Here is a 23,444-nt window from a genome sequence, read left to right as displayed (position 1 = left end):
TACTGTTTTTGTTTTATTATTATGTTCTTGGCATTAAATGTTGCCAACTGTTGTAAACCACCCTGAGTCCCCCCGGGTGAGAAGGGCGGGTATAAATGCTGGAAATAAATAATATGGAGTAAACTGGGGATAAGGTTTACTCTGCATTAATTCACGTCGTTTGGACCAATGTTTTGGGCCTGTCTCGAAGGGCCCAGAGTTTTCTTAGAAAATGACTACTCAGATGCAGTTTCACCAGTTTCTTCCTCTACAGCAGCTGGTATTTTTTGGCACTGTCCCATCCAAGTAATAAAGAGGGCTGCCCCTGCAATGCTTCCAAGATCAAACATGATCTGGTGTCTTTAAGGTATTTAGGCCATAACAATAAAATGGAATAAGTTTAATAAGGAAATACATTCCCTAGTAACATGTTCTATAGTAATTTAACTTATAAGCTTTTATTGGCTACCTAATTCTATGCTCTCAACCCATTTGTCTCTATTCTAATCACATGATTACCGTGTTTCCACGAAAATAAGACATCCCCTGAAATTTAGACCTAGTAGAGGATTTGCTATATTGCCAAATATAAGACATCCCCCGAATGTAAGACCTAGGAGGAGTGAGCCGCCGGCACCGCTGAGGAAGGCGCGTGTGGTGCAAAGGAGAAGGAGGAAAAGGAGTGCGTCTTTCCTGCCTCCTCACTTGCCTCGTGCACGCCTTTCCCGCCTCTTTACCCCTAGACATGAGCACAAAAAGAAAGAGCTATTCTACCGAGTACAAGAAAGGAATCATGAAAAAATAAGACATCCCCTGAAATATGACCCAGAACATCTTTGGGAGCAAAAATTAATATGACACTGTCTTATTTTTGGGAAAACACGGTAGCTGTAAAATAAGCAGAATATGGAGCTTGTTACCAATCTCATATTTTGTGCCAGCAACATTTGCAGTGATGGTCCCGTGCTTTTTCTTCTCTCTGACTTTTCTTCTTATTGTGCTTTGGAAAGAAAGGTCTGAGCGTAAAGTCAGAGAAGAATTTCCTTGGTTATCTGTAAAGGAGGGGAAAGCAACTGTTTTATAAGATGGAGGCATCAACAACATATCACAAAGATATTTTACTGAAAACAAAGAAAGTTTGGGTTTGGGGACACCTACCAAAAAGGCATAAATAATTACATTCCTTAGAAAACACAGACCATATATTATTGTTTTGGCACCAAAATGGACACCTGCAACCCGCCAGTTGTTTTTGGACTACAGCTCCCATGAATTTGCAACATTGGCTATGCTGGCCAGAGCTATTAGGAGTTGCTGGCTATAGCTGTAATGAGTTACAGGCCAGGAAATATCTGCAGAATTACAGGTGCCCAATCTTGTTTTAGGTCAACAATATATTACAAATGCATTAGAACAATGTGCAGTTTTTCATTACCTTATATATACAATGGGACAGTGAAACCACATTTAGTTCTCCCACTGTGCAAATATACAATACAGAATATTTATTTTATTTCTTTATTTTTATTTACTATATTTCTATCCCGCTCTATCTCACCCCAAGGAGGACTCAGAGCAGCTTACAATTTGGCAAAATTCAATGCCACAATATACACAAAAAAAGATATGAAGCTTTAAAAAACAAAAGCATGTCCTACCCTATCAATTATTAGGACAAATGCATGATGGAAGTAAATACAGGGAGTACAGGAAGCCAATGCCAAACAAGGTGCAAGAATTTAAAACATTTGCAATTAAATGAAACCAAAATACAGGGATTTAATAACTTAATAATAATAATAATAATAATAATAACTTTATTTTTATACCCTGCCTCTATCTCCCCAAAGGGGACTCAGGGTGGCTTACATGGGGCCAAGCCCGAATAAAAACAACAGCAGTACAAAACACAGCAATAGACAAAAACATGCACAATTAAAAAATTTAAACATTAGCCAATAAAAAACAAGAACTAATAAAACATGGATTAAAATGGAGAGATTGTAAAAGTAGACTGGGTAAGGTGCACCATATAAATATTGTAAACACGAGGTGACGGATAAAGTGCTGCAAATTCTTGGAAGTGCAAATTGGGATGGGAATAGACCCGTGTCTATATTGAGTTGACAAAGGTAAAAAGTGCAAACCAGTACAAGAATTTAATAATAAGTAGCCTACCTCCCTCATTGGGCAAGGATGGCATTATCTCTGGGATGTCACAATAGCAGAGCCCAAATCCTGTCACAGGTGCTCAGGAAGCTTAGAAGGCCTTGCAAGCCAATTCCCTCAAAGGTCGTCGTCATACCATGTCAGTTCAAGACTGTGACGAAACCCAGTTCCAAAAAAGAAACAGGTGCCTGTATTAGAACAGAGTCGAAGTACAGGATTAGAAAGAAGTTATTAGACTAATTCCTGGTGTTCAGCAGGACAAAAAAGACAAGAAACCTAGTTTTTATCTTTTATCTGCTTTATAAATCTTAAAATGAGTAGAAAGATGAAGACTAGGGATTAAATCCTCAAACAGATAAATTTAAGAGTGGGCCAAGGCTTTGACACAAAACATAATTTAATTAAAAATATAAATGTCCCAATATTTATAAATGCAGTGCCCAAACATGAGTCAAAGAACATGAAAGGCACTGCAGATTAACTCAACCAGATAAATCAACCATAGCAGAGCACTTGATGAACCAACCTAGACACAGTATATTATTTGAGAATACAGAAATGCTCGACCACTCCAACAACTATCATGTTGGAGAGAAGCCACTGAAATCCACAAGCATGTGGACAACTTCAACAGAAAGGAGGAAACCATGAAAATGAACAAAATCTGTCTACCAGTATTAAAAAAACTCAAAAATCAGAACAGTAAATAAGAAGCAACACTCTGAAAACAGAGGAGTTCCAGACATGAATCAACCAGGGGCAGCTAACGACTCTAAACAAAGGATGCCCCCAGGCAGGAAGAAGCCAGGAGATGAAGCCATTCAATGCTAATTAAGGTGATTAACTACAACATTCACACTGGCCTCCAACTGACAAGAGTTCTTCTCTCATCCTGGACTTTCCACAGATATATATAAACCTTCCTTGCTTAGTTTCTCCATACCTCACAACCTCTGAGGATGCCTGCCATAGATGTGGGCAAAACGTCAGGAGAGAATACTTCTGGAACATGGCCATACAGCCCAGAAAACATACAACAACCCATAAATGTCCCAATAGTTTTGTAATACAATAGTCCTAGTTATCAACATGGGTTAGAATCCTTCTTGACTTTCCAAACAGAACAAAGGGTAGAGGATTACACTTACGGAATTATGTTAGGATTCAGGATGAAAACAGTGAACTGCAAAAGGGAGAAGAAAACACATGCTCCTTCCAGTGACTCAGACTTCTTTAACAGCCAGGTATAAGGCCACAAAGTACAGACCAAACTTGCAACTAGTTGTGAAACAGTGTTATCAGGCCTATTTGTTACCTTTTATAAAGGAGGGGGGTATTACACGTGTCTAATCCATTTTATTTTGACACACAGTCAAATCTTATCATTTTTCAAAAGTTGCCAGCTGCCACTTTCCCTCCATCATTTAAAACCCAAAGCAGAACAGAACACAGGATTCCAAATATGTCACTCTATTATAATTGGTACCTACAGTAATCCAGAGGAAAAAGAGGGGTTTTATGTGAACCCTTCTATGGCCCCACCTACAGCCCCCTCTATATTTCCATAACAATCCATATGATCGGCTTTGATTATATGGCATGGCAGTGTAGACAAATATAATCCAGTTCAAAGCAGATAATTTGGATAATCTGGATGATATGGCAGTGTAGATCCAGTCTAGTTTTAAGTGCTAGGAGGAGCAGGAGGATTAATGAAATTAAATGTTGGGAGATTTCATTGTATATCTGTACATAGCTCATAATTAAAAACGTGGAATTAGCTAAAACAAGATTTAGGCATAGCCACCAATTTCAACTTCAAAAATAGATTGGACCAATTTATGTGGGAAGAGGCCATCAATGGCTGCAACCCAAAATGTCTACATATTGCCTCCAGCCTCAAAAGGCCCTTCAACACTACCTAAAACCCAGGAGGAAGTGGGTTCAAATAACCCACTTCCTCCTGGGTTTGAGTCCCCACCCCTTCCCACAACCCCAGGCTTTCCCTTGGCAGGTGGCTGGATGCCATCCCACAGCCCCTCATTCCTCCCTCAAAGTGTACCCAGAAGGGATTTCCCTCCTCCTCCCCTCCATCTCTGGATGAGTCATTGCCAAGCGTCAGGACTATACAGAGGAACATGTGTTGTCTGAAGGCCCCTCTGGTAAATTTTAAGGAAGTAATGGGGGGCTGGGGGGAGGGAGTGGGTGCCCTCCCACTCCTTTGGGCTTCAGGAACCTGAAGAACTGGGATGGCAGTGGGGATTGACCCCCCGGAATCACAGAACGCGGTCCCAGAAGTCAATCCCCACAGGCCCAGCCCTTCACCAGACCCGGACCTTTCAGAAATGCCCAGCTCTGTTGAGGTGTTTCATTAATCCGAGGGGGCTTCAAATAACCCAGTTTAAAGCAGCTAATCTGGGATCAGATTCTGGGATATAGGGGAGAAGTGGCCCCAGGTTCTCTCTCTTCCTCCCACTTTTCCTTTTGCCCTCATCTTATTTCAACTGCTTCAAACCTATTTCAACTGCTTCCACATTTCCCTTTATCCCAGATTATCTGTTTATCCCAAATTATCTGGCATTGTAGACTCAGGCTCCTTCTACACTGTCATATAATTGAGATTATCAAAGCTGATAAACCACATTATCTGCTTTAATCTAGATTATCTAAATCTACACTGCCGTATAATAATTTGCCCTCAATTAACTCATTAAGGAGAAGAAGAGTGGAGAGAGCAAAATCATTAATATGTCTTCACCATCTTGACCCCACTTTGATGCTGCTTGATTACACTCAAGTTTACATGCACCAGTTGTTCAGGAACATCACCAAAACGATGCTACTGTATCCATGATTTCCTGTGGCTTCAGCTAGGGGTCTGTTAATACCCACTATGGAATAACAGAACATTAAAGTAAACAGAATATTAGTCTCATTTAGAAGTGAACTTCTTAGGTTTGTAGAGCAGCTTAAAAACATTTCTGACTAATGCATAAAATATTAGTCTTAAAAGGACAGGACGAAAGCCATGCCTCTAGAAGCACAAATAATGCAATAAGCACTGAGCGAATGACTCAGTAGTTTTGTCTCAGGTTCAGTACATTACCAGAGTGTTAATGTCTGGGAGAACCGCAGTGCTTTTCTAGCCAATTACAGACTTCACTGTACTCCCACTATCAAGCCTACACTTTCTTAACAGCTTCTCTGCACTATACCTAATTCTATATGAAAATGACAAAAAAGCTGCTTGAAAAACATGTACAAAAACATGCACTCTTTGATTGAAAAAGTCATATCCAGCATCAACATACACACAGTCTTCATATTTGTGCCTTCTTATGTGTGCATCTCAATACATAGGAATGGGGAGGACAAAAACCAATTCCAATTGGTTTCAGAAAACATAATACAAATAAACCAACCTATTTTTGCAAAGAGCTTTCATATTTTAATTACTGCCAGCACCATTCAGGAAAAAACATGGGACCATTTCACACTATACAGTTATAGTTATAGATCCATCCAATGGAATTCAGAGCTTTGCAGTATTTCAAGTTCTCAAACAGAGAATTCTGATGCCTCGCCAACTAGAAACCCCAGGATTGCATGGGATAGTAATATGACCGTTTAAGTGGAACCATAGTGCTACAACTGTATAGTATGGCAGCGACATCTTGTTGGTTCAAAACGAACTTATCATGCAACAACAACACTCTATGCAGCAGCTAACAATTAGCCTTCCTTTGTTACTGAAGGTGTACTGTATTTCCTACACCTTGTCTCAGTAAGAAATTAGTTGGACACCATGTTGGAGATCTGTTATTGAATAGCCCTTCAGTATGAGAGGGAAGGAGAATGAATGAATGAATATGACTAAGGCCCCTTTTACACTGCCATGTAATCGAGATTATCAAAGTATATAATCCACATATATAAGTATATAATCTGCTTTGAACTGGATTATATGAGTCTACACGGCCTTATAATCCAGTTCAAAGCAGATAATCAGGATTTTATATGGCAGTGTAGAAGGAATCTATGACTGAAGCAATTGTGATGACTTCTCAAGGACTGGGTACAGCTGGCACACTAGTTTTAACTATACAAAGGTACTTCTGGCCACAGTCAAAAACTGTGGCATTCAGGTGCAAATTGGAGTCCAGGAGTACATCCAAACTACAAACCTCAGATTTCATGGGGAGTGTACCCCACCTAGCACAGTACCCTGGAGGTTCCCATTCCCATTTTAATTCTATAAAGGTAAAGGTTTTCTCCTAACGTTAAGTCCAGTCATGTCTGACTCTGGGGGTTGCTGCTCATCTCCATTTCTAAGCCAAAGAGCCGGCGTTGTCCGTAGACACCTCCAAGGTCATGTGGCCGGCATGACTGCATGGAGCGCCGTTACCTTCCCGCCGGAGCAGTACCTATTGATCTACTCACATTGGCATGTTTTCGAACTGCTAGGTTGGCAGGAGCTGGAGCTAACAGCGGCCGCTCACCCCGCTCCCAGGGATTGAACCTGGGACCTTTCGGTCTCCAGCTCAGTGCTTTAACGCACTTCGCCACCGGGGCTCCAGTATCCATTAAAAACCAGTAAACCTGAATACATACAGAACTGCTTTCTGAATCAAACGAATTGATATCTACTCTGATGGTGGCTATTCTGACTTTCCCCTCTTTTCCCAGTCACCAGGTTTCAGTGGGTGACAGGTGATCAATATTCTTTTGATTTTATGTTAATAGATTTAATAGCACTCAGGAAGTTGTTGTTCCTAACTTGGGGGGGGGGGAGAGAGGTAGAGAGGGAGGGAGGAAGGGAGGGGAGGGAGGAAGGGAGTGAGGGAGAGAGAGGGAGAGAGAATCCAAATCTACACAACTTTATCCTAGATTTGTTTGGCTAGTTCTTTGGAATTCATAAGCCATTTAGAGCTGGAAATGCCCATACATAGACATATATGTCTTTTTATGTCCAGTGATTGATAGCAAAAAAGGGGGTAAATATTTATGCAACCCAAAACTGTCCACTTGTTTTTCATTATTTAACTTCTATTCCACAATAAATATATTTTGCACTTCCACATTGCTAACTATTTTGAATATATGAAGTGGTAACATTCCAATTAAATCAGTTTCATGTCAGGATTTTAATTTAACAAAATGTCAAAAAGTCAAAGAATTCATGTGGAATATTACTGCAAGGCACTGTGTTATTCAGAAACTGGGATCTTTATTATATAAACAAGTGAGAGATTTTAGCATAAAATTAACCCAGAGCTGTGCATTATCAATAATAGGAGATCTGTGCATTCAGGCACACGCTAGAGACACTCCAAGATATACATTTAATTGGCCGATTCCATCTAACTGCATGGAAAATCAAGAATATAATAAATTAAGTTCTATACACTTGGGTTTGTGCTAGAAACAAGACTGACAAAAGTGAAACTAAAGAATCTACCATCAGTCCTCCACATTCACTGGAGTTAGAATCAAACCATAAATACCACTTTTTTTACTTGCGAGAACACCTCTCTAGGAATCTCCAGGTCCTCCAGTGTGACTCCATTGTCAACCTCTGGTGGAAACTGACTATAGACTCACACTGGAATACATAAAAATTGTTAGATAGTCCATATTAATCAAATATGTGAAAATCAAATTCACAGTTAATCCTGCAAATGTAAAGGGTCAACAGTAGTCTAAACTCCTAGGCATTGCTTACCTCATGAGTAGGTATGCATAGGATTGTGTTATTACAATTTTCTTCAAAGTGGAAGCTTAGAATTAATATGTTTGTTTATGCACTGCAAGCATAGCCACAGCCTTGAAAAATTCAGTTAGCTTAGCTATGTACTTTAAGATCTCTCCAGGCTACAAGCACAATAACACTGTATGGTTGGTCTACCACACTTGTAACTTCAAGAAACTGCAAACTGTGACCACAGCAAGGCCATTGTTCAATATGCCATACTAGTACTACTTGCAAATTTAGCACCTCAGTATGGTTACTAAAATCAATATCTAGAAACAAACTTGATCTGGGAAACAGTCTTTTAAGTACAGAGTTTTTCAGTGTCTAAAATAGGAGGTGGGAGCTTGCAGAATATATCTCAGTGTGTAGTAAGATGCCACAGGGTGCTTTCTACACATAAAAGTCTGCCATTCCATTTGGTATTACCTTTCTAATTAAAGAATCTGTTCTTTACAAAATTATTTATTTATTTATTTATGATACAATTATGATTGTATTATGATACAAACTGACTTGATCCATAGCTCCTGAACCCATTTATTTATTTATTTATTTTATGCCCTTATTTCTCCCAAAGGAGACTCAAACATAACATAAAAACACTAGCATATAATTTATATACACAGATAAGAAGAGTTTTGTAATGTTAATTTTTGAACTACATTTCCAGTGCTCTACCAAGCATTTTGACCACTAAATACATTCTGGAAGAGTTGTGGTTAAAACAAGTAACTTCATTAAGTTCTTGATTATAATGCAATAATCTTTTCAATTTTACACTTCTTCAAATTTTACTGCTAGGAGTTCTAGGCTCTGAAAAACATTCTGAAATGCATATAAAAATGTCTGGTTTAGGATGAAATACTTAGATATATATATTTGGCAGTGACATGTTTAGAAATAAGTATTTTGTTAGAACATAAATTTTTAACAAATTTACATATTGTAAATTTACATATTGAAGGAGCCCCGGTGGCGAAGTGCGTTAAAGCACTGAGCTGGAGACCGAAAGGTCCCAGGTTCAATCCCTGGGAGCGGGGTGAGCAGCCGCTGTTAGCTCCAGCTCCTGCCAACCTAGCAGTTCGAAAAACATGCCAATGTGAGTAGATCAATAGGTAACGCTCCGGCGGAAAGGTAACGGCGCTCCATGCAGTCATGCCGGCCACATGACCTTGGAGGTGTCTACGGACAACGCTGCCTCTTCGGCTTAGAAATGGAGATGAGCAGCAACCCCCAGAGTCAGACATGACTGGACTTAACGTCAGGGGAAACCTTTACCTTTACTACCCATTTAAAAAATACAAATTATGAGAAAATGGCAAATAAGCAAATTATGAGCTAACCTGTGTGAAACTGAAATGGATCACAGAGTCATGTATCCTAAGCCTGGAGATCCCTTCACTTCAGCTACCATAAAAAAGTTTGCAAAAGCTCCCAAGTTTTTTGAGAGATTCTTAACCTTTTTATAGGACAGTCAGCTCTCTGTAACCACAAATTTAACCATCCACGGCTTTAAAGCATTAACAACAAAAATCAAAGGCAAAATCAATGGCTTGATTTTGCCATTTTAAATAAGGGAGACATTTTATGACATTGTACAATGAGATTTGAGAACCCAAGGATTGTAAATGCTGTGTAAACTTTACAAATGCAAAGTTACATAAATTTCTATCAAAAGTCATTTTAGCACAATGACTAAAAGAAATTTTAAGCAGAGAAATAGGCCAAATCCACTTACTCCAGCCAGAAGGGAAGGTGAACTGTATGCACACATCAACATCTCTGTGTGGTCGTGTTTTTCATGGTCCCTCTGATTTACATAATTCTTTACTTACTTTTCTAAGAGTCTATTCTCCTTAAGATTAACAACAGAACAGAACTGTCTAAATTGTACATCACCACAATCCATTAATTACTGAATGACACACAAATATGTGCAGCAATGTGAATTGAGAGCTCTAAATGGGACTAAGTAAAATTGGGGGATATTCTGAAACAGAGCCCATAATGCACATCAGAACACTTAAGTATAAACCATATTGCATGGTGAAACTGATTAAGGGACAAGGCATTCCAGCAATTGGGGTGAGATTGCTTTTTTGGAAGTCATCAAATTATTTCAAAATAGAAAAACGTATTACACATAACAAAATTGATGAATATTAACTGTAATATGAATGTTAGATTTCATACAGTATTTATCAATGCTTTTTCTAAATTTCATTAATCAGACATCTGTCCAGGAATTAAACTCTTTAAATGATGATACTTGCATATACGGTCATTTGTAATCAAAATGCTGTTGTTGTTTTTATTATTTTATAATAATTATGAATTAGCATATATTCCATATGAAATTGATATTATTACTATCTCTGTATCAGGTCCCTCACAATAATCATCTTAATATATTGTGTTAATACTAATCTTTTCTCCACTTTCCTATTCTGCCTTCTCAGCTGATATGATCATTATGGCATCTTAACTTGTATTAGATACAATAAAGCTTTATTTTTCCTGTAGCCATTTCTCCTCTCTTCAGCTGTGATAATCTTCACAGGGCCCCATCTATTAAATCAGAAGCATAGTTTTGCTTTTTAGTAATAAGTTGGTGTGGAGATGTGGCAGGGAGGAATCTTTTTATCCCACCGCTGCCACCAAATTGTGGAGATCTCAGGCAGAGAGGAATTTTTTTTTCTTTATTCTCTTATTCTTTCTTATTCTTATTCACATTAGATGGTAGCGTTACTTAGTTTTGAATATAGGTGACAGAGACTTGAATATTGAAGAACAAAACCAAGTTTATTTCAGGCACAGAGCTTAGTGGTTACAGTAACTTCTTTAAAGGCACTTAGATAATGGTTGCAAAGTTATTAACTGATCACTTTGGATCTAACTGGGATTGCTTTCCCTTCCTACTCAGACTCTACAAATAAACCTAAACAAGTCACCTAACTTGCTTAATTTAACACCACTAGAGATCTGAGTTCCCCTGGTTTCCCTAACCTGGAACCAGTGTCTTCCCTGTGACTAAAATCACAGACTAAACTGTTTTTTAAAATATTCCCTCCTTTTCCTTCAAACGGCGGTTGGCTCCGCCCTCGTTACTATGGCAACCTGCCTCAGAATGCTGAGCTGGTTACCATCCCCCACGCACTGGTGACTAATACTTACCCTTTTAAACATAGTTAAACCTGACTTTTAAAACGAAATTAAACATGACATCTATAAATCAAAATAAAAACACACTTCTTTACAGTTGGCATAAATTAAGAGTTTGGAGACATGACTTTTTGGGTTTTAACTTCTTGAATCCCACAAATCTAAGAACAGTAGTCTAAAAATAGAAAAACTTATTGCCACACTGCATATATCTCTACAAATATCAGGTTTTATTTATTTAAGATATTTCTATCCTGCCTTTCTCTACTCCGTTCTGCTACTTATGTCAGTAGAGCTTCCTATTAAAAGTCTAATATGTATAGAATTACATTGGCATCCAAAGTAGGACTATAAGCAGCGTATCATGGTGTAAGGGAGACTGTTACACATTCCTTGCCACTGTCCAGCTCTCAACACAAGAGCATATAACACCATTCAGTAGGTCATGAGACACTTGCTATAGAATGGGGAAATGGAAAACTTCCACTATATGCTTGCTCTTAGATGCTAAAAATACACACAAATATCCTTCCAAAGGTAAAGCCAGATGGATTAAGATAATCAAAACATAATAAGGAAGGAGTAAGACTTCTAAATCTTAACTCCCTCAAGATATAGTTGTGGCTAAATTTGGATGTATGCAACACTTTCCTCCCTCCAAACTCCTATATTCAAGATATGTATTCCAAACTCTCTTTTAAATTTCTGAATGGCAGAAATTAAACAATATGATTTGTGCTTGGGTAATAGACCACAAGGATTACCAGAGATCTCCAAATAAGGCTAGTAAAAGAATGCCTGTCTGAAACCCTGGAAACTACAGTTAGGGCTGGTACTACTTAATTAGAGGAGCTGACTCCTATGTTCCTGAAGTAGCCTCAGTTAAGAAAGACAATTTGTACCACCTCAGACCCTTCATAACCTTTCACAGATGAAAAATGAGATCCATGTGGATGATGTGGTCAAGCAAAATCATCATGTAGACAAGATGGAAGAAGATACCAATGAGGAAAAGCACACGAGCTAGGAGAGATTGCAGCAGTTCATTTTTGCGTTTGTCTATGAGGAAAGGTTAAACTCCAAACCCTGCTCATTCTTGCCATGTTAATAAAATGTAAACTACCTTTGCACTTTGAACTTATTTGCAGCAACTGAAGAAAGTTTAGAACAAATGGGGAAAAGGAGAAGAAAAGAGAAAACAGATATTTTAAAAGTAGATGAAAAATTAGGATGACAGAAGATTGACTAGGACTGTCATTGAAGAACCAGGACAGTGAGAATGTTCACTCGGTCCTTTATATCAATGGATTCAATATGCACAGATTCAACCATTCCTGACATGGAAATCTTCCCCCCCACTCCCCCCCCCCCCACACACACACACAAATCCCAAAACCCTGGTTTTGAAATGTTATCAAGGGGACATCACTTTACTATATAAGGGGACTTGAGCATCCATGGGTTTTGATGTCCATGTGGGGTCCTGGAACCAAACCCCACCGGAGGCCATGGGGCCCACTGCATGAAATACCATATGTCAGCACTGGCCTTCTTACTGTAAATTCTCAAGCTTAAATGGTGTGATAAGTGCTGCAGGAAGTAAATAATTCAATCACAATGAAAGCAAAATATTGAACTGTGTTCTTTATGCATCAAGCAGGCATTCAAAAATGTATTAATATCCGTATGTCCAGGTACACTTTACCTACTACCAGCACACACAGAGCCGTCCTGAGGTAATTTTCGGGAGTAGGCAACCGGAATTTTGGTTCCCCTCCCGAATTTTGGTGCCCCCCCCCTAAACAAATTGCTGATAAATACTGGCAGCGGGGCGGTGGCGTTAGCAGCGGAAGGCCCAGCCACCTTCCTTCTCTCCCTTGCTGTCTGAGGACTCCTCACCCGCCACTCACCCGTTGATGGGCCTGTGCATGTGCGCAGCCCTTCCAATTGACCGCGCGGTCGATTGGAAGGCCTGCGCACACGCACAGGCCCATCGCCCAAAAAGCATGGTTGATGGGCCTGTGTGTGTGCGCAGGCCTTCCAATCGACCGCGCAGTCGATTGGAAGACCTGTGCACATGCACAGGCCCATCGACGGGCAGGCGGTGGGCGAGGAGAGCAGGAGGGCAGCTGTGCGGACGGGTGGCTGGGACTTCCGCAGCCACCGCCACCACCACCGCCTCGACAGTGCCCCCGCATGGTCTGTGCCACAGGTGACCGCCTAATTCGCCTCATTGTTGGACCGCCTCTGAGCACACACCCTACTCTGCACAGCAGGTTTCCCATAAAATCTGTACAGTATATTTCCAAGACATCCAATCAATACATCTGGGTTTACATTTCACTTCCTCTTTCTGAATTGCAAGGTCTTCATTTTTCAAATTTACCACACTGAGCACATCTGAATGGTCTGATTTCAGAAGCTAAGAAGAATCTTGTTCTATCTCCTGAAGCCTCTCTTCTACCTGAAATACATTATTGCCTGAGGACATGGACAAATGACCCAGCAGGATTTCAATATGCTATCACCCTGCCACCAAACAGAGAGAACCAGTTCCTTGAAACACGTGCTCTGTACTGTACTGTGGAACTACTCACCTTGTATCAGAACCCTCACTGACTGCTTGCTGAATGTACTTCCAAATTTCCAGCTTTGACCCGTAACATACCACAAAATCAATTTTCAGTTGCCAAGCTCTTTGGGTAACTTCATGTTTAAAGTCACTCAAAGACTTGTCATAAGAATTCTGATCGGACATTTCTCAGACTACAATATGCAGACAACAAAGGAAACAAAAATAAACTAATCAACAAGACTGATGCCCAAACAGACCTCAGGAAAGAAAATAAAGATTAGTTGTAATCACCCACAATTCATAGAATCATAGAATCATAGAATAGTAGAGTTGGAAGAGACCTCATGGGCCATCCAGTCCAACCCCCTGCCAAGAAGCAGGAAATCACATTCATAGCACCCCCGACAGATGGCCATCCAGCCTCTGTTTAAAAGCCTCCAAAGAAGGAGCCTCCACCACAGTCCGGGGGAGAGAGTTGCACTGCCGAACAGCCCTCACTGTGAGGAAGTTCTTCCTAATGTTCAGGTGGAATCTCCTTTCCTGTAGTTTGAAGCCATTGTTCCGTATCCTAGTCTGCAGGGCAGCAGAAAACAAGCTTGCTCCCTCCTCCCTATGACTTCCCCTCACATATTTGTACATGGCTATCATGTCTCCTCTCAGCCTTCTCTTCTGTAAATTAATCATTTATTTATCCAAAAACTTTTCACATCCGAAAGTATCACCATAACACCCTCCCTTTAGCTGCTCTTGCAACACTGTTACATGGTCGAATAACAACATCCACACTTGCTCATATTCCCACGTTGATATAAGCCTTCATTTCCAAGCAATGCCCTTCGGCACTTTACAAATCAGTGCAAAAGAATGAATTGTCCAGATCTTGGCAACAAAAACATCAGTGATTGAGAATAAGTATCAGGGTACATATTGTAACCAGCCAGGGTATTCTGTCTTAAAAGAATCTATTCTTGAAAAAAAGAAACTTTGAAGACATGTTGCAAAGCTGCAACACAAAGCAACTCTGGCTCTTATGGTTCAAACAGGAACAACTTTTTTAAAGTCAAGTGTTCATCAGCTCACTAATGCAGGGATGTCTATTTTATCAGGAGCAACTGCTCCATGAATGGCAACCATTAATACTAATAATCAATGCCTGTACTTTCTAGATTTCATTTCCTGTCAACCTAACAATTTACAAGCCCCACAAAATGCATCTCAATATATTTATGCACACTTGTAACAGCATTTCAATCATCCAATGATATTGAGTTGTATAGTCTAGGGATGAGGAAAGTGTGGACATGCAGCCCTAAGTTCCACTTTCACAGTTCTTAAATATCCATGGAAATGCCACAAACACATCCAAAACAATATTTGGTGGGTTGAGACTGAGGGTGGTTTTCATCTTAAAAGGGTCAAAAAATGGCATTACTGCTGCTTTAAACTAGTTTAATCACTTCCCCCATCCAGAAATCCTGAGCACCTGAAATCACTCAAAAATGTCCAAAATTATCACCAGAAATGATACAGTGTCACCTATACAGGCATAGCGAAAATTGATCTACATAGTTGTCCACCCTTATAATGGCTAAATAGATCTCCCAGTCTTTAATGTGTCACAAAGTATTCTGTCGTTTTTGCTGCAATAAATTTACACAGCTACTCAACTGGGAAATTGATTTCTCTTTTATCCAAAGTCCTTTGGGCTTATCTTTATAGTCTTTTTGCCCTCAGAAGTAAATCTTCAAAGGGTACAGGAAAGATGAACAAAGCTTTTTTTTTTAATCATTCTTCCTCTTATAAATATATCCACACAAAGATCAACCTTTCCCCATTTCCAGCTACATCCACCTGAGTGGATGTAGAAAGTGTGGAAAGTGCAAGTGCCTTATGCTTAAAAGCCAACAGCTCAGATTTATAATCTTCACACCTATATACTAAAAATCTCATCAGGAATCAACACTGTGTTAATAAAACATACCAAAGTTACAAATTAACTACAACGTATATTATCGTAGTTGCAGGAAGCACTGTATACAATCTTGATGCTTTGACTGACTTTGGAGAAAAGATGTTGCCATGGGCCAACTGTGAATCTGATGATAATTTGTGCTGAAAGTCACAGATAGACACAGAAAAGGCACAGCCAAGCTTGGATCAAATTAAAATAAGGCATATGCTGACTATTCTGAAATCTGTTTCCATAGTCTTGGACAAACTGCAGAAACATCATTGTTGTTTTGCTGATCCGAATGAACTTTAGAGGCAATGAAGAAAGGAAATACCACCAAAGAGACAATGGGTGCTTTAAGCCAAACAGCTCCTTAAACTGGAAAGCACACAACTATTCCATCTTTTTCTCCTCAATAGTTTTGCCGTGGTAACAAAAAAGATAGACAACATGAGAAGATAACAAACAAGAGAGAATACCAGGAGCTTTTTGTGCTGCAAAGTTATAGTCCTACCCTGTTTTCCCCTAAAATAAGACATCCCCAGAAAATAAGACCTAGTAGAGGTTTTGCTGAATTGCTAAATATAAGGCCTCCCCCAAAAGTAAGACCTAGCAAAGTATTTGTTTGGAAGCATGCCGGCCGAACAGAACACCAGAGCATGCAGGATCAGTACATGTACGTACCAGAGTGTTGTACATGGAAATAATGGTAGTAACAAGATGTTGTTGATAGGATTCACAGTTTGTCTGGTTATGCTGTACAGTATATAATAAATGTTCAATTTTTTGTTCAACAATAAATGTGGATTCTTCTTCATGGAAAAATAAGACATTCCCTGAAAATAAGACCTAGAGCATATTTGGGAGCAAAAATTAATATAAGACACTGTCTTATTTTCGGGGAAACGCTGTATTATTCCTCTTTAACTGCCATTGCAAGGTCTTATAGAATCTTGGGATTTGTATTTTCAATTTGTGTCCCCATGTACAATTATTTCATAAGGTTATTTCAGACCAGGAATCTCAGATGTGGTTTTGTCAGTTCCCTCCTCTGAAATATAGCCAAATGAACCCGGTATTCACTGGTGATTTCCCATCCAAGAACACCCAGTATTCACTGGTAATCATCCTGTTTAGCTTTCAAGAGTTAATGGGATCTGATGTCTTTGGGGTATTAGGCCCAAGTGCTTATTAGGAAGAGTTATTGAGAATTCTCAGCCAGTGTTCTTAGTTCTTCCACAAACTACAAACCCCAATGCTCCTTAAGAAATAGCCATGGTAATTACAGTGGAAACATGTTGCTATATTTTGCAGTGTAAATGCTCTAGCAATATTCCTTCCATCACTAACCAACTAGACATATATGCATGAGACTGAGGGACTTTTCATACTACATAGTTTTATCACTAAGGATCCACTTTAACTCTGATGGCTACACTCAATGGAATCCTGGGATTTACATTATAGAGATGTTTTTAGAAAAGTAGTCTAGTATCTCACCAAATTATAAACCCTATGATTCCACAGGATGCATGCAGACACTGTAGTTAAAATTAATCATAATGCTATAATAGTGTAATATGAAAGAAGCTCTTTTGAAAGACACAGAAATAAAGTGCCAACTTTAAGGAAATATCCAAAACCACAGTTTTTGAAGAAAAAAATTCTCACCACTGGCCATTCAATTTGGACATAACTAAAAGAAATGAAATAGGAACCAAGGACATTTAAGCAGTCCTGTCAAAAAAGCACCATACTTATTTATCTCTCTCTCCCTGTCTCTATTTCCTTCTTTTTACATTATTCTAGTCTTCTGTGAGGCGGGGATAGCTATTAAAACTTATTTGTATGTGAGAGCTCTGAGAGCGTTTTTGTCTAGGATGCCTGGTGAAAAACACTTTTAAAGTAAAGCACTGTCATCTCCAGCTGAATTTCTAGTAAATATTCTCAGAGCCCAGTACTCACAGTGATGCTTCATTGTTAGGAGAGAGGAAACAGATCAAAACTCACATGTTATTAATGCAAAAATATAAATATATTTAAGAATAGAAATAAAACAATGACAAAAAGGTTCTGTATGCTGCAATGATGCTGATACAATTGTGCCACTAAATTTGCAGTGATTATGTGAAGATCACCACACATTACTTAAGTAGTAAATATCCTATAGAATAGATAGCAGCTGTCTCTTCTGCAGATATGGAAGTTTTGTCAGTGTGCTTCCTATTCAGATAGTAATTTAAAACTAAGAAATCAATTGCTAATTGAAAAAGCTGTGGGGGGAAAGCATGCCCATATTTTCCAGTCTAGTGCCCTCATTCTAATATGTATGTTATTCCATGCTTTCAAGTTGATTCCATTTTATGATGACCCTAAAGTGACCCAATCATGGAGTTTTCTTGGTAACATTTATTCAGAGAACGTTTGCCTTTACCCTCCTCTGATGCTGAGAGTGTGGGATTTTCCCAGTCACCAGTGTGTTCCCATGGCCAATCAAGGTTTCAAACCCTATTCTCAGAGTCATAGTCCAACCCTTAAATCAGTACACCACACTTGCTCTTGTTTAGTCCAGGAACACCTTGCACCACATCCTCTTTATTCATGGAGTTCATTCATTACCTGTCACTTGTACTGTTAGAAAAATTCAGGGGAAGTTATGAGTCAAGGGTCACTGCAAGAAATGGCATGGGAACAAAAAAGTAGGCAATCTTTTGTTTCAAAATTACTATGCCACAAAGGCTACAAAACACAACATGGAAAAACCTTCACTCTGGTGTACCTAGCAAGTTTATTTTCTTTTTTGGGGTATTTTTTGCCCTTTTAATAAAGAGATAAATTTTATACTTAGGTGATTTCAGAATTGAGGAACACTGTAATTTTATTATTATAGCTATACCTGCTATTTATCTAATTTCAACCCAAAACACGATGCTTTACCATAAATAAACAGGTCACGACCCCAAAAGGCTTACAGTTTGAAACCTGAAGGAATGGGGGTAATGAAAAATGAACACGAGAGAATATGCACTTTTTTTGATTGGGTGTATTTTGAATTATGTTGCACAATAGGCAACTGGAATTGGAAACACAGGTTGAACATCCCTTAACTGGAATTCTGAAATCAAAAATATTCCAAAATCTGAAAATGTTCATATGAGTGACTGAGGTGGTGGCACCTTTGCTTTCTGATGGTTCAGTATACACAAATTTTGTTTCATGCATATTATTTAAAATATTATGTACAACATTACCTTCAGGCTATGCGTAAAAAATGTACATAAATAAATTTCATGTTTGTTTGTTTATTTGTTTATTTATTTATTTATTTGCAGCATTTGTACCCCACCCTTCTCACCCAAGGGGACTTGAATTCCATCCCCAAGATATTTATTATTTGTGTATATGCGAAGACAGCTATTATTTTAAAAAACCCAAAAAATGCAACATCTAAAACATATCAGGTTCCAAACATTTTGAATAAGGATACTCAACCTGTACAGGAGATCTTACTCTAGTCTACTTCTTCCATACATGAATTGATCTCTAGAAGTTTCATGGAAGCATCAAAATGACAGCTCTCTTTACAAGCAGTAGGACATTAGAAAATAGATGTGGCTTATCCAAGACATACTGAAACCCATCAGAGACTACAATAATACTTGGGGTCTACAAGACTGCATCTAATAACAATAAATACTATGTGAAATATCTACTGTCCCAATAACACATTACTGTATGAAGAAGTGTTTTGAGACAAGCAGGCCCAAGAAAGCTGAGAGAGGCCAAAGGAAGAAGTTACCATTCTACTTGGGAGACCCGTATTCATTGCCCAATGGGGTCTATACTACACCATGGGTTCACAAACACTCGTTCTTTCTTTCTTTCTTTTTTTACATGTGACAATCACCCTAAGTAACCTACAAGATATTGTAAGGAAAAACAAAATTGAAAAACACTCTCCAAATTAACATGCCATGCAAACTAAATAGCAATTATACTAACTGATAAAAGGAATGCTCTGCCTCCTTCTACTCCATTTATAGCAGTTCTTCCCACAACTTTTACAGACACATCTGTACACTGTACTTGAATTCAGCATTTCATAAGGTTGGGGCTACATTCCTTTATAACAAATTATCTAGCTTACTTCTAGATTGGCATACATCAAACTATGCTGTGGATGCGACAAAAGAAAAACAGCACAGGATTTTTTGGCTTGACCATAAACTCTAAATCTCCCCTTAGAAGCAATCTCATTTGTCAACATAAAAAGAAAACGCATTAATGCATTCCTTCTTTACATGTCCCAATTTAATCTAATACATCTTCTCTTCCCAAAATGCCTCGCACAAAAAATTATCTGAAAATAATTTGATTTCACAGCTCTTTTAAAATAACACTTTGCCACCCGCAAGTTTTCACCTCTTAAAATAATCCCATCACATTCTGCTGTGTAATCAGCGTGACAGTATCCTTGCTCCCAAAACAGAAGTCATTTGCTGAGTAACAAACCCATTTGTCCTCTGAAGGGTTATTTGACTTCAGCAGCACTAAGCAGGAACACTGAAAGGAAGGTCATTTTAACCCTCTCTTTTCCAGCACAGTTTAGTATTTATTGATAAACGGAGCATTTCCATAGCAGTTTCACAGTATACAACCCACCTCATATTCATGACCTAGGTGTTAACCTGACAACAACCTTGTAAAATACATCAGCCCCATATGTTCTCTTTATTATTTCAACTAGTACAATACAATATATATGACACATCATTAAATTGTGATTACAGTCAGCCATCCATATCCACAGATTCTGCACCCACAGATTCAATCATCATGGCTTGAAAGCATTTCTTTAAAAAATCTAAAAACAAAACCTTGGTTTTGCCATTTTATATAAGGGACACCATTTTACTACATCCTTGTATATAATGGGACTTGAGCATCCATGGATTTTAGTAACCCAATCCCAGTGGATATCATGGGCTCAATACATATTTTGGATGTGCAGGTTGCAGAGAAGTTGGATTTCTTGATGATGGGCTCAATACATATTTTGGATGTGCAAGTTGCAGAGAAGTTGAATTTCTTGATGATGGAGCATACCATGAGTGTACAACCTAATGAATAGCCTACTTGTCACCTAGGGCATTTTCAGTTGTGAGGAGTGTCTCTTTCAGTGTTTTGCCCAAAACCAATTTACAGTTCCCATGCTAAACTGAGCAAGGACGTCCCAGCAACCTTTGCCCAAAACCAAGATTTACATTTCCCATGCTGAACTGGGTGGAGATGTAAGCCTTGGTTTGGGATAGAGGGCAGTAGAAAGAAGCATTTCATGGTCACTTGCTCTTGTCCTTTACCAAAGCTTATATTTCACATACTGAAGTGGGCAAGGTAATAAGCATCTCATGCTCCATTTTTTCTGCCCAAAGCTTACATTTTGCATGCTGAGTTGGGCAATGATGTCCCAGTGATAAAAGAGGCATTTCATGTTCACTTTCTCCTGTCCTTTGCCCAAAACAAAGACTTACATTTCCCATGCTGAACTAGGTGAGGATGTAAGCCTTGGTTTGGGTCAAAGGGCAGTAGAAAGAGGCATTTCATGTTCACTTGCTCTTGTCCTTTGCCCCAAACCAAAGTTTACATTTCCCATCCTGAACTGGGAAAGGAAATAGGCATTTTGTGCTCCTTTTTACCTGTCCACAGCATACACTTGGCATGCTGAATTGGGCAACGATGTCCCAGTGATAAAAGAGGCCATATGTTGAATTTGGCCATATGCTTGTGAATTTCAATGGCTTCTCTGTGTTGTTTAACATGGTGGAGCACTTGATGAACCAGCCTATACACAGCATATCATTTGAGAACACAGAAATGCTAGGCCACTCTAACAACCACCATGTCAGACTACACAGAGAAACCACTGAAATCCACAAGCATGTGGACAATTTCAACAGAAAGAAGGAAACCATGAAAATGAACAATATCTGGCTACCTGTATTTAAAAACTCTAAAATCAGGACAGTACATAAAGAACAGCATTCAGATAACAGCGGAATTCCAGGCATGAATTAATCATGGCCAACTAACAACTCCCAACAAAAGGATTCCCTCAGGCAGGAAGCAGCCAGGTTTTGAAGCTGCAAGGCTTTTCAATGCTAATCAAGGTGACCAATTGCAACATTCACACTTGCTTCCAACAGACAAGAGTTCTTTCTCCCACCCTGACGTTCCACAGATATATAAACCCTACTTGCTAAGTTTCCAATAGACCTCACAACCTTTGAGGATGCCTGCCATAGATGTGGGTGAAAGGTCAGGAGATAATGCTTCTGGAACATGGCCATACAGCTCGGAAAACTCACAGCAACCCAGTGACTCTGGCCATGAAAGCCTTCGACAACACAATAAATAAATAAGGACCTCATCACACTAGAGCTTGGATCCCCTTTAAATCCACTTAAGGGATGGGGCTTTAAATTTATTTATTTTCATCATTTCTATCCTGCCTTTAAACAGCTCAGCCAGACAGGTCTTGGGCTTCACCAAACTACAAACCCCAGAATTCTGCAGGAGGCAGAAACTGGATTTAAAGTGGATCCATGCGCTAGTGTGATGCGGCAGCAAATAAATAAATAAAATCCAGTTTAAAACAGAGAACCTGGAATCAGATCCTGGGGTATAGGGCCTGTCTGGAAGGGCTCTAAGGAAGTCAAGTTAGATGACCACACCACAAATCTCTCTAACAGGGAGATTCCTCCATTGAGCTTCCCAATCAAAAGGTAAAGGTAAAGGTTTTCCCCTGACATTAAGTGTAGTTGTGTCCAACTCTGGGGGTTGGTGCTCATCTCCATTTCTAAGCCAAAGAGTCATCATTGGCCGTAGACACCTCCAAGGTCATGTGGCCGGCATGACTGCATGGAACACTGTTACCTTCCACCAGAGTGGTACCTATTGATCTACTTACATTTGCATGTTTTCGAGCTGCTAGGTTGGCAGAAGCTGGGGCTAGCAGTGGGAGCTCATCCCGCTCCCCGGATTTGAACCACCGACCTTTGGGTCAGCAAGTTCAGCAGCTCAGCAGTTTAATCCACTGCACCACCGGGGGGCTCCTTCCCAATCACTAAAAATGCTAAATTGGGAAAGGATGTCCCAGTGACATGGTCACCTTCTCCTGCCTGAAGCTGATATTTCCAATGCTGAACTAGGCAAGCAACCAAGGAGGCATTTTTCTGTTCTCTGTCCCTTTGCACAAAACCAGGACATGAATGGGCCACAAACTGGACTGGGGAGGGCGGGCCAGAGAGGTCCTGCCCTGACTAAGCAACCCATCCAGGTGCCTGGACTGCTTCCCTGAGGGCCTTTCCTAACTAAGGCCTCAATTCCCTTCCCAAAAAATAAAAGACAGATCTTCTTCTTCACCTCTGCAAAGGCAAGGTGATGGAGAACAAGGAGAGCAAGGAGGGGAGGCTGCCCTTTTGTTTCCCGCCCCTTGAGGGCACCACAAAGCTTCCTTCCCTCCAAGCCTCCCTCCATCCTTCCCAGCATCTCTGCAGGCGGGGATGAAGTCCCTCACCGCCGGTGCTGAATCATTCCAAGCAGCCTCCTGGGACCCCTCAGTCGCTTCCCTCACCCCTCTTTCGAATGACAACCGCCTCCTTCTCGGACAACGGCCTCTTTCCTCTGCGCTGAGGCGTCGTCTTCCCCTAATCACCCTCCCAGCCCTCTCCCTCACGAGGACCCGCCCCGCCTTTACTTGCCAGCACCGTGGTCTCCCTCAGGAACCTGCTTCTTCTCCTCCTTTCTCCCCCTCAGCGCATCTGCCGGGCACTGACTGACTGACTGGCTGGCTGGCT

At 39.8% G+C, this 23,444-nt stretch overlaps 1 protein-coding gene across 5 annotated transcripts in view; it reads right to left on the bottom strand.

The window, feature by feature from the left end:
• ttll7 (tubulin tyrosine ligase like 7) overlaps positions 1-23,444 on the bottom strand; it is a 107,781-nt gene that overhangs the window by 77,246 nt on the left and 7,091 nt on the right. For 4 of the 5 annotated variants that reach the window (XM_016994885.2, XM_008114157.3, XM_016994887.2 and 1 more), the window contains exons 1-3: positions 23,345-23,438; positions 2,158-2,336; positions 900-1,031 (exon numbers count right to left, since the gene is read on the bottom strand). In XM_016994885.2, coding sequence (XP_016850374.1) covers positions 900-1,031; positions 2,158-2,182 — 157 coding nt within the window. In that variant the 5' untranslated portion in view covers positions 2,183-2,336; positions 23,345-23,438. Of the gene's footprint in view, positions 1-899; positions 1,032-2,157; positions 2,337-23,344; positions 23,439-23,444 lie in introns of those variants that run through there. The other variant, XM_062978101.1, reaches the window with a different exon arrangement.

The sequence above is a fragment of the Anolis carolinensis genome, chromosome 4 (assembly GCF_035594765.1).
Source record: "Anolis carolinensis isolate JA03-04 chromosome 4, rAnoCar3.1.pri, whole genome shotgun sequence".
NCBI lineage: Eukaryota > Metazoa > Chordata > Lepidosauria > Squamata > Dactyloidae > Anolis > Anolis carolinensis.
The sequence above is the reverse complement of the archived record's forward strand: the minus strand, read 5'-3'. Positions and strand labels throughout refer to the sequence as shown.